This window comes from Puntigrus tetrazona, chromosome 4 (assembly GCF_018831695.1).
Source record: "Puntigrus tetrazona isolate hp1 chromosome 4, ASM1883169v1, whole genome shotgun sequence".
Classification (NCBI taxonomy): Eukaryota; Metazoa; Chordata; class Actinopteri; order Cypriniformes; family Cyprinidae; genus Puntigrus; species Puntigrus tetrazona.
In genome coordinates, this window is record NC_056702.1 from 29022970 (window position 1) to 29035020 (window position 12051).

The 12051-nt window shown below is 35.1% G+C and overlaps 1 protein-coding gene across 1 annotated transcript in view; it reads left to right on the forward strand.

Moving 5' to 3' along the window:
- The window catches only part of LOC122342386 (ribonuclease inhibitor-like), a 28763-nt gene extending 17205 nt beyond the window's left edge, over positions 1-11558 (forward strand). Inside the window, exons 4-7 of the mRNA XM_043236158.1 lie at positions 10046-10222; positions 10665-10844; positions 11274-11422; positions 11554-11558. Coding sequence (XP_043092093.1) covers positions 10046-10222; positions 10665-10844; positions 11274-11422; positions 11554-11558 — 511 coding nt within the window. The remainder of the gene's footprint in view (positions 1-10045; positions 10223-10664; positions 10845-11273; positions 11423-11553) is intronic.
- Positions 11559-12051: the final 493 nt, after the last annotated feature.

A 12051-nucleotide genomic window follows, 5' to 3' on the forward strand; every position in this document is an offset into this window, starting at 1 on the left:
CATGTAACTCTTTAATAGTAAATATATACTTTTTATTTTTTAAGTACTCAATATTTATTTTATTTTAATCTGTCTTTTTGCATTTCAACTGGAAGCAGTAGATATTTAGCAATTTTAGAGCATGCATTAGTAACTAATGCAAATTATGTTTACCAAGTAACTCATCCATTCTAAAGATTGACAACTATGCATCATCTCCACATAATTGTAAAAATCTTAAAAACCAACATTTCATTTCTTATTTGCATTTCTATCAGAATATTTGTGATGCACTACAAATAACGTCAAAATCTACAGAATCATCCCTGGTTTTCCTCTCAAGCTGGAAGAGCTATTAGTTTGTAGTACAAAGAAAACCAAGGCTCTAGGGAGTTTGTGGTTAGTAGTTAACCTCCTTTTGGCTTAATAACTCCAGCTTGTTCACCAGCTTTCTTCATTCACTAAGTTTGAGAAAGCATGTCTGTACCCATTGTGCCAAGGTACTCTCATGTAGATCTTTCCAGAACAGCAGTTCCACCATGTCTACTCTGGAAGATGCTGAGAAACTGGAGGATAACCTTGTGTTTGTCAGCCGTGATGAAGATCTGGCCTTATTTAAAATTATCTCATGAACTCTTTTACACCAATGGTGATGAAACGTCTGCAACACATTATCTGGGATTAAAATGTACAAAAAGAATGAAAGGGGAATCTAAGCAGACACTCCCAATGGTAAAATGTGTAATTACATTTCTGAAAGTGAAGATAAAGTATACAACTAGACTATGATATTATTTAATCTATGATATATTGAATTTCCTGTATTTTATTTCCTGTCCCTCTATTTCACTTTGTTCCTAAATACTAAATTACACATTTGGTTTCATAATAATAAAAAATACATATTAGTAATAATAAAAATAGTAATAAAAACATCAGACATCAGGACCAAGTATAAATGACACAACCATTCAAGATTCAGAATTTTATTTATCCCTTACAATTTGTAGAAGTACAGCTTGTAGTGAAATGTTATTCTGGTACATTCTCAAGACTGTACCAGAGAAAAAGAAAAGAAATGTATTTAAAATGTAGAATGTAAAATAAATATTAATAAATAAAAATATACATCAAAATAACAATATATAGCTGACAATAAAATAAAGTATAAAATATATATAATACATAAAATATATATATATATATATATATATATATATATATACACATACACATGTCAGAGAACCACTTAAATATATCACACTAAAAATCCCAAAAGTATTGAGACATGTCAAGAAAGTCTTCTGCAGATTTACATCGTGTTACAAATAGGAGAAATGGCAGAAAAATTCTGGGCAGTTCTAATTTTGAATAAAGCTGATGTATTTTTAAGCTGAGTTAATTTGATGTCTAGGAATTGTAGGAGCCCAACAATAGCTTATAAATCCTTCTTTCTTCCGGAAGATGATTCAAAATGAAATACTGCTGTAACGAGGCCTTGGAGTCTGTGTTTGGATCCATTTGCTGTAGTTGTATTTTAGGAGCTAGAGATAGTAATCCTGCGCGTGAAGGTAGGCAGAAGGTCAGATCCAGTACATCAATCAATCGAGTAAACAATACAGAAGGTCTAAGGTCGTAAAACAGGTAAACAGGCAAATGATCCTTACACAAGATTAGCTAGAGACAGAGATAAAGAAGCGCTCGGTAAGGCAAGTAATACTGGCAATACTTACATCGTATTCTTGGAGGAGCCCTCTGGTTGTAAAGGCCTCCAAACAGGAAATGAAGGCAGTAAGAAGTAGAGGGTGAGCCTCAGCTAGTACTTCAGGCCAGAGACTCCTCTGCTGGCTGGGTGGCAATACATAATTTAATCTGAAATCTGCAGTGGAAAGAAGTATGTTGTTTCTAGAGAAACTTCTCTTTTAGTTGAAGAAAATGAGACAAATGTTTGCTAATATATAAATTCACCCAGGGTGATACACCACTCATGTCTATCAGGTGGTGAATGTCAGAGATAGAAGGGAAATGCATGCAAAAATAACAATGCTTGTGTAATTTGCAGCCTTTTCTTAATTTTATGCCATATTTTCAAACAGTTTAAAACAATAAAATAATAAGTCTTATCAATCTGCAAGTGATAATGGCAAAGTAACCTATTTTTAATTTCTGTTTTTCAATAAGCATCCTGAGGGGGTGTACTTCAGTGATTTCAACTTTATAATCCTCCTGCCTGCCAGTAGACAAGTGGCCCTGGCATTTCCTGCCCAGTATAGTGTGTAAGAAACATGGCAGCCCTAGTCCACCTTTACTCCTCTTGACTTCTGTAAATGTATCTTATGGATATTCTACTTGAGCTTTAAAACCTGGGAGATAAAAGGGAGAGTTAATGAAGCTAATGTTTAAAAAAAGACTTGTTTATAGAGCCTATCATAGAAAGAGGAAGTATCCCTCCATTTATATTTGTCTTCAAATCTTCCAATTTATTAAGAAAAACTACTTAATTTATTTGGGTTTTTGGCAGAATAACTCTAAGATCAGCACCTAAAGACATAATTATTTATATATCCAGAGACCATAGAAAATGATTTTATAAGATCTATAAGATCTAAGACTGTTTGGGTATCTGACAGAAAAGAACAATATAAATCTGTGTATAAGGAGATGTAAAGATTTCCCTAGACTTACAGGCTTGATAGGTGAATGATTTCTAACAATGATTGCAAGAGGCTCAATGGCTACTATCACAAATAAGACGATGGACATCCTTGACGTATTCCACAAATGTAATAAAATGACTTCTCCTTCAGTGATCAGAAAATAAGATGTTGTGGATACTTTTGAGGTAATCAGCATTTGATATAAGTTTGGAAACTAGCAGCTAGTCTATTCTACAGAAAGACTTGTGTCTTAGTGAAAAAAGAATAGTCTCTACTAGTGGGATGTGTCATTCTCTAAACATATCAACCAGGTTCATGGAGGACTTTTAGGTTATTTAAAACTACAGGAGAGGGAAGGTATCTGGATTATTTGGGCTGAGCCTGTCCTAAACAATGATCAAGTACATGATTAAAATCACCACCTACAATCACATGTGAATCAGAGAAATCAAGACAGTAAATGAAATATTTTAAGAAAGAAGGGTAAGGTCACAGAAGTTCTGACCATATACACTGAGAAGTGAATGTACAGTAAATAGGTCTCATATATACATATATAATATACATTAACATGAAATAAATAAATGTAGCCAGTTACTAAGCTGTAACGACTGAATCACTCAGAGTGAAACATGTCTAAAAGGAACTGTTTAACGGATTAAGATTGCAACTCTTTCTAGCCTTACTGAGAATGTAGACTGGTAAATATGACCAAACCCAGCTGCATTTGAGCATCTTCTCTTTAGTAGACCTAATATGTGTCTCTTGTAAGTACATAACATTACAGATAGCGCCCACTTTCCCAAACAAAGTGAGAATACACACCCCAAGATTCACTGAGGAATTGCAGACCATCTGAACAGTAAACTACAGCTTAAGATAAAAGACCAGTGAAGCCTTCTCCAATCACATGCGAATCACATATCATAAAACAACAAAAAATAGTCAAATCTAATGCTTCCAGTCTAAGCGACTGCTGAGTAGGAGTCACGTACCAGTGCATGTCCAGCCTGCATATACTGTATATGAGTTATATTTAAGACAGCACTTGCAGTGAGTGTCTCAAGGTCTTGAGGAAAACACCTTGTCAGTAGTGCCATGGGTGAAGTGTAGTTTCTCTGGGTAGATGATCCTTACACAGGCACTCGGAGATGCTTCCTGAACATCACTGATTTCAGCCGGAAGATCTGGAAAGATGTGTATTGGTCTGTCCTTGTAGTGAAAAGGAAACTGTTGAAGAACCAGTTGAAGTATTTTTCTTCTTTGGAAAGTGATGAATCCATAAATTGTTTTATGACAAAGAGCTTCATTCTCTGATTGTATTTTCACACACTCTGCTCAATGTGAGAGAGAGACGGGTCAAAATCTGCAGTAGCATTTACAACCTCAATTGATTCTATCCCAGAGCCTCAAAAAAGATGCCTGAGTGGACACCAAAGATGCTTCCACAAAAACTAATCGGTCGGTCATCGTTTTGCTCATATTCTTTAATGTCAAAAGAATACTGCTAGATTCAGACTCGGAAACCAGACTCAGAGACTGAAGCGGCCTGTTCTTCCATCTCCAGCGGTGACTGAGCAGGAGGATCATTCAATGGTTCACCTTTTCTGGTCTTAGGTTTTGTCATTGTATAGTTCTTTACTAATCAAAAGTTATGTAAAGATACAAGTGAAACCCAGAGTAATCACAGTAGTGAACGAAAAATATAAAATATATAGAGCAGCTTCACTAAAACACGACTACTCCATTCAGTACGTTTTTTTCAATCTAATTGTTTGTCTTGTCTTTTACACAGGCTATGTGGATGCAATCTCACTCTCAGTCTTGTGGACGTTTGTCTTCAGTTTTACAATCCTCAAACTCAAACATCCTGAGAGAGCTGGACCTGAGTAACAATGAGACCTGCAGGATTCAGGAGTGAAGCTGCTCTCTAAAGGACTGAAGAGTCCAAACTGTCATCTGAGATTCTGAGGTAAAGGCTTTCAATAAAACAAATAAGAAAAATGTATTTATCAAATTGAAAAGCTTGCAATGTCGTTTTAATGTAATGATCTAGTCTGGCTCTATATTTACTTATACAGTATGTGATCCTGGACCAAAAGGAAAACAAAATGAAGATTAATACATAATCTTAAAGCTGAATAAAGCATTCATATGTTTATTTTTGATGGTTTATTAGGATGACAAATATTTCAAGAGAGACTTCCCAAGAGTCTCTCAAGAGACAAAAATATCTGCAAATCTTAGGTTCAAAAAAATCTAAATCAAAAAAGAAAATCACCTTATAGTTTTATAAATGTTCTTAGCAATGCTTATTACGAATCAAAAACTATGTGTAGCCCTCTCCGCTGTACGGCTCAGATAATGACTAGGAAAATTTTAAATCAAATTAAACAAAAAAAGTCTAGGTGAGAGTTACATCTAAATTACTCTGTGAATAGTGATTCTACAAATTACCTCAAGAAATAAACATTCAAATACCACTCCCGGTCTCAGATATCAGTATGAAATGTCAGATGATAACTATAACTCTGTATAACTTTTTTAAACTTGAGAAACACTTAACACACACTTAAAGATGATTAATAAATGTGGAATTCATTTTTCTCTCAGAGCTTTTGTTTAATCACATGAGTGAGCAAGTCATTCAATTCACACAGTTTCAACAATATTTAGAAAACACAAAAATAAAATATAAAAATAACCAAAATTCCTGTAAAACTCAATATTACCCAGCTGGGATTTTCAGTTCACCGCTATGCCAGCGCTAGTTGGAGCTCTTGTGATGAAACAACTGCAACACGTTACTCATGAATCCAGGAACTAGATTTCACTCATGGAATAATAATCATGACCCTTGATGAACGATGAGATGAAACGACAGCCTCCATGACGACATCCTCGATGATGTTGCGCGAACCGATGAACTTCTCCCTAACATGCCAAACGAACTCCACGAAGATCCTCCTCCACCTCGCGACTTCTGACTCGACGATCTCTCAGTCTCCTGAAAGACGACTCTGTGCTGCTCTGGCGCAGCAGAACTCACGCGAGAGCTGGGGTGTATATGCGGCCTGCGCAAACTTTCTTGGCGCGAGCAGCATGCGTGATGTGTGATGCGTCTTCACTTAATATATTCACAGAAACGTTTCTACACTTAGACCGTCACTGAAAATGTCTATTAATGTAATGCAATGAGCTTCTTTCACGCACACACTTTTCTCTTTACACCACGTTTCTCTGACTCTCAATCAAAAACCCGCTGTAGCACGCACCCACGTTCTTCTTTTTCCCGCCCCTTGAACTTGGAGGTCAAAATCCTTCGTTCTCATAGGACAAGATAATATTAGCAGAAAATACAACAAAATTAAAGTCCTTGTTTTAGTTCTCTGTATTACATACTGTTTACACTCTTTTAGAGAAATCTTAAAGGAACATATATAAAACAAACAAAAAAAAACAAATCAGCATAAAACATATTGTAGCCAAACAAATGTCTTTTTATCCCTCTTTTAAACAAACAATGAATTTAACAACCTTCAAACATTTGTTTAGGGCTCTACATATGTAATGAATTAGCTCAAAAAGGGGAATATTTATAATTAATTATAGCTTGGTATAATTAATAATAAATATTTTGATTCAATCTTAGAATTAATTGTAGAAGAACGTTCCAATTATTTCATCCGTTTGTCCGACCAGACAATATAATTATTTATCAGTTCTAGCAAAGGTTATTTTCCAGGGCAAGGAAGAATAGTCTTCCTACTCTGCAGTGCTAGCAGTAATTTAGCATGTAGCAAGGGTCAACATTCAGTGACTTCAAATTGTGAGCAGCACCCAGAGACAGTTGATTGTGAATATAAGGGATTTAATAAATTAGGCTATAGATAACAGACAACAACTTAAACAAAACACATATAAATAGGAGAAATGAAAGTAAGGAAGAGAGAGAGAGGGGAGCCAAAAATGGCAATATTACCCATCAATTAACCACAACCTAGTGAGAATCCTCAAAGAATCAAAATTCACCTTAAAATTGGCTCAAACTTAAAAACACGCATCCAACTAGTTATAAGAGTTACTTGCATTAGTTTTTGTTGCTGCAAAAGAACTTTTTTAGGTGTGAGCTGCAGATTTTACTCTGGTTCCTCTTGAAGGAAAGTCCATAGTGTGATGACAAAGTTATTTGAAGGTAACTACCAGAAGGTTGGAATCAAGAGTTGAATCTGTAGAGTATCCGTCTGAAAGAAAACTGGTGTGATGCACTTCATGATTCTATGAGGTAAATCATCATTTGAGGAAAACGAGAGAATCATTTTGATACCAAGAAAGAACCTTCTAGGAGATATCAAAGTAGAGATACACTCATAGACATGAATATAGGCATTTAGAGTCTAACTAAAGCAAATAAAGAGTGGTAACTAGTCTAATGAGTCTTTACTTAAGATCCTAATGATTTTTGGCATGAAAGAAAAATGTACAATTTTGACCATACAGTCTATATGACAGTTCTATAAAAATCATTTTAATTACATTTAATTTTGTACAGAGAATAGTATTTTATTCAGACCTACCTCTATTTCCTTTTATTCTGTTTTATTAGTTTGAGTTTTGTAAGGGTCCACCTACCGGCCGGAATCCAGTGGCTGCTCAAAGGCTGGATGTGTGTAGACTCTTTCTAGCGCTTCTGCAAAATCACTTACATCAATTAATCTTTTTTTCCCCAGTTTCAGTTCTGACGTTATATAATTTCATCTGACTCAATTTTCGTGATTTTGGCTATATTAATTTTAATGTTACTGCTGATCCCTCTAGTTGTGATGATTGAATTTGAATCATTAATTAACTATAATACTCCCCTACTCTCGACTTATCGTTCGTTAGGAGTCTGGGGTGGCTTAGAGACCTTGTTTGGCCAGAACAGACTCACGACACATCTGGGCTAGTCCAGGTCTTAGTCAGAGGCTACCCCAGATCACTTACCTTAATGCAGCCATTTTCTCAATAGACTCAAAAAGAGTAATTTTTTTATGCGTTCCCTAAGTAATAGCATGCTAAGCCAGTTTGGTGGCCAGAAGTCAAGATCTCAAAAAGCGTGCCCTGGCTCCATCCATTGATCATGGATCTGACTCACCCTAGCACGCCAACAACAATGCGGAAAACCTCAGAAGTCACTAACCTACTAGAAAAGTTATTTCAGACAATATTATGAGTTAATCAAGCTTTACTTTTATTTTGACAGACAGTACTGTTTTCCAATTCATGAAATTTCATAGCATTTACAGAACTCATCAGCAGTAAAAACAAAAAAAAAAAGCAAACTAAAACAAACATATAAAACAAATTATAAAAATAATATTCAAAAGGCCATCGTACCTGGCAATAAAGACAAACAGAAGTTGTGCGATACGATCTCCTTAAAGAACACTTCCTGAGTGGTTTGCCCTCTTCCTTTAAATACCCAGACCGATCAAAGAATCAAACATTTAGCACCCAAATGTGAAACCTCTCTCCAGCTCATTCCCGTGCTCATCCTTGGAGCAAAGACAAATGGTTATCAAATGGTCTTTATTAGGGCACGCTCACCAGAAGACCAGAAACCCTTTCACCAGACCTGAATTATTTAACATTAGCCTCCCATCTGCATCTGTCACACTCAAGGGAAGGAGAGGTTTTGTTGGGTTTATTTATTTATTTTTGTTAATTTAAAAATAATACAAACCTGCTGCAGTTGGATCCATTCTTCCTTTAACTGTTTTTATTTTTTATTTATACAGAACTGAATTACTGAAACTGGCATTTAAAAATCTAAAGGAAGGCTATTTACTTTTTTTAATCTAATTGTTTGTCTTGTTCTTTACTCAGGCTATGTGGATGCAATCTCACGGCTCAGTCTTGTGAAAGTTTGTTTTCAGTTTTACAATCCTCAAACTCAAACATCCTGAGAGAGCTGGACCTGAGTAACAATGACCTGCAGGATTCAGGAGTGAAGCTGCTCTCTGAAGGACTGAAGAGTCCAAACTGTCATCTAGAGATTCTGAGGTAAAGGCTTTCAATGAAACAAATAAGAAAAATTTTTTTTTCAAAACTTTTTATCAAATTGAAAAGCTTGCAGTGTCCTTTTAATATTATTATCCAATCCATCTCTATATTTACTTATATATGATCCTGGACCAAACGAAAAAGTGGCCAAAAAATCCAAATAGAGAAAATCACCTTTTATAGTTAAGTCCTTAGCAATGCATATTTCGAATTAAAAATTAAGTTTTGATATTTATGGTAGAAAGTGACAAAATATCTTCATGGACAATGAACTTTACTTAAGATCCTAATGACTTTTGGCATAAAAGAAAAATGTACAATTTTGACCATACATTCTTTATGACAGGTCTATAAAAAATAATTTTAATTACATTTAATTTTGTACAGAGAATAGTATTTTATTCAGACCTACCTCTATTTCCTTTATCCTGTTTTATCAGTTTGAGTTTTGTAAGGGTCCACCTACCGCCGGAATCCAGTGGCTGGTCAAAGGCTGGATGTGTGTAGACTCTTTCTAGCGCTTCTGCAAAATCACTTACATCAATTAATCTTTTTTCCCAGTTTCAGTTCTGACATTATATAATTTCATCTGACTCCAATTTTCGTGATTTTGGCTATATTAATTTTAATGTTACTGCTGATCCCTCTAGTTGTGATGATTGAATTGAATCATTAATTAACTATAATACTTTCTACTTTCGACTTATCGCTCGTTAGGAGTCTTAGAGACCTTGTTTGGCCAGAACAGACTCACGACACATCTGGGCTAGTCCAGGTCTTAGTCAGAGGCTACCCCGTAGATCACTTACCTTAATGCAGCCATCTCCTCGATAGACTCAAAAAGAGTAATTTTTTTGCTCGTTCCCTAAGTAATAGCATGCTAAGCCAGTTTGGTGGCCAGAAGTCAAGATCTCAAAAGCGTGATCCCAGCTCCATCCGTTGATCGTGGATCTGACTCACCCCTAGCACGCCAACAATGCAGAAAACCTACTCGAAGTCCTGGCTCATTCCCCGTGCTCATCCTTGGAGCAAAGACAAATGGTTATCAAATGGTCTTTATTGGGGCAAGCACGCTCACCAGGAGACCAGAAACCCTTTTCACCAGTCACACCTGAATTATTTACATTAGCCTCCCATTTGCATCTGTCACACTCAAGGGAAGGAGAGGTTTTGTTGGGTTTATTTATTTATTTTTTGTTAATTTAAAATAATACAAACCTGCTGCAGTTGGATCCATTCTTCCTTTAACTGTTTTTATTTTTATTTATGTATACAGAACTGAATTACTGAAACTGGCATTTAAAATCTAAAGGAAGGCTATTTACTTTTATTTAATCTAATTGTTTGTCTTGTTCTTTACTCAGGCTATGTGGATGCAGTCTTACTGCTCAGTCTTGTAAAAGTTTATCTTCAGTTTTACAATCCTCAAACTCAAACATCCTGAGAGAGCTGGACCTGAGTAACAATGACCTGCAGGATTCTGGAGTGAAGCTGCTCTCAGAAGGACTGAAGAGTCCAAACTGTCATCTGGAGATTCTGAGGTAAAGTTGCTTTCCAATAAAACACATAAGAAAAATGTGTTCTATTTGTGTTGTATTTCTATTTCTATTTCTAATACCTCTATTTCCTTTTATCCTGTTTTATCAGTTTGAGTTTTCTATGTTTATTGTTTGTCCTTTATTTCCTTGGTTTCTAAATATATGTTTATTTGTTTTCATAATTACAGATTAGTTTGTCATCTGTCTAGTTTAGTTCTACATTATGTTATTTATAGTCCTTTCTTCAGACAATGGTGCAAGTTTGTTAGCCGTTTTGTTGGGGTTATATATTTTTTGTTCATTTAAAATAATACAAACCTGCTGCAGTTGGATCCATTCTTCCCTATAACAGTTGTTTTATAAAAGAAATTAATTACAGAAACTGGCATTTAATATCTAAAGAAAGGCAATTTACTTTTTTTTAATTGTCTTGTTCTTTACTCAGGCTATGTGGATGCAATCTCACTGCTGAGTCTTGTAAAAGTTTATCTTCAGTTTTACAATCCTCAAACTCAAACATCCTGAGAGAGCTGGACCTGAGTAACAATGACCTGCTGCAGGATTCAGGAGTGAAGCTGCTCTCTGAAGGACTGAAGAGTCCAAACTGTCATCTGGAGATTCTGAGGTAAAGGCTTTCAATAAAACACATAAGAAAAATGTGTTCTATTTGTGTTGTATTTCTATTTCTATTTCTAATACACTCTATTTCCTTTTATCCTGTTTTATCAGTTTGAGTTTTCTATGTTTATTGTTTGTCCTTTATTTCCTTGGTTTCTAAATATATGTTTATTTGTTTTCATAATTACAGATTAGTTTGTCATCTGTCTAGTTTAGTTCTTCATTATGTTATTTATAGTCTTTCTTCAGACAACTGTGAAAGTTTGTTAGCCGTTTTGTTGTTTTTTTTTTTTCATTTAAAATAATACCAACCTGCTGCAATTGGATCCATTCTTCCTATAACAGTTGTTTTATAAAGAAATGAATTACAGAAACTGGCATTTAATATCTAAAGAAAGGCAATTTACTTTTTTTAATTGTCTTGTTCTTTACTCAGGCTATGTGGATGCAATCTCACTGCTGAGTCTTGTGAAAGTTTGTCTTCAGTTTTACAATCCTCAAACTCAAACATCCTGAGAGAGCTGGACCTGAGTAACAATGACCTGCAGGATTCAGGAGTGAAGCTGCTCTCTGAAGGACTGAAGAGTCCAAACTGTCATCTGGAGATTCTGAGGTAAAGGCTTTCAATAAAACAAATAAGAAAAATGTGTTCTATTTGTGTTGTATTTCTATTTCTATTTCTAATACCTCTATTTCCTTTTATCCTGATTGATCAGTTTGAGTTTTCTATGTTTATTGTTTGTCCTTTATTTCCTTGGTTCCTAAATATGTGTTTATTTGTTTTCATAATTACAGATTAGTTTGTCATCTGTCTAGTTTAGTTCTTCATTATGTTATTTATAGTCCTTTAACTTCAGACAGCGCGTGCAAGTTTGTTAGCCGTTTTGTTGGGGTTATATATTTTTGTTCATTTAAAATAATACAAACCTGCTGCAATTGGATCCATTCTTCCTATAACAGTTGTTTTATAAAGAAATGAATTACTGAAACTGGCATTTAATATCTAAAGAAAGGCAATTTACTTTTTTTTTAATTGTCTTGTTCTTTACTCAGGCTATGTGGATGCAATCTTACTGCTGAGTCTTGTAAAAGTTTATCTTCAGTTTTACAATCCTCAAACTCAAACATCCTGAGAGCTGGACCTGAGTAACAATGACCTGCAGGATTCAGGAGTGAAGCTGCTCTCTGAAGGACTGAAGAGTCCAAACTGTCAT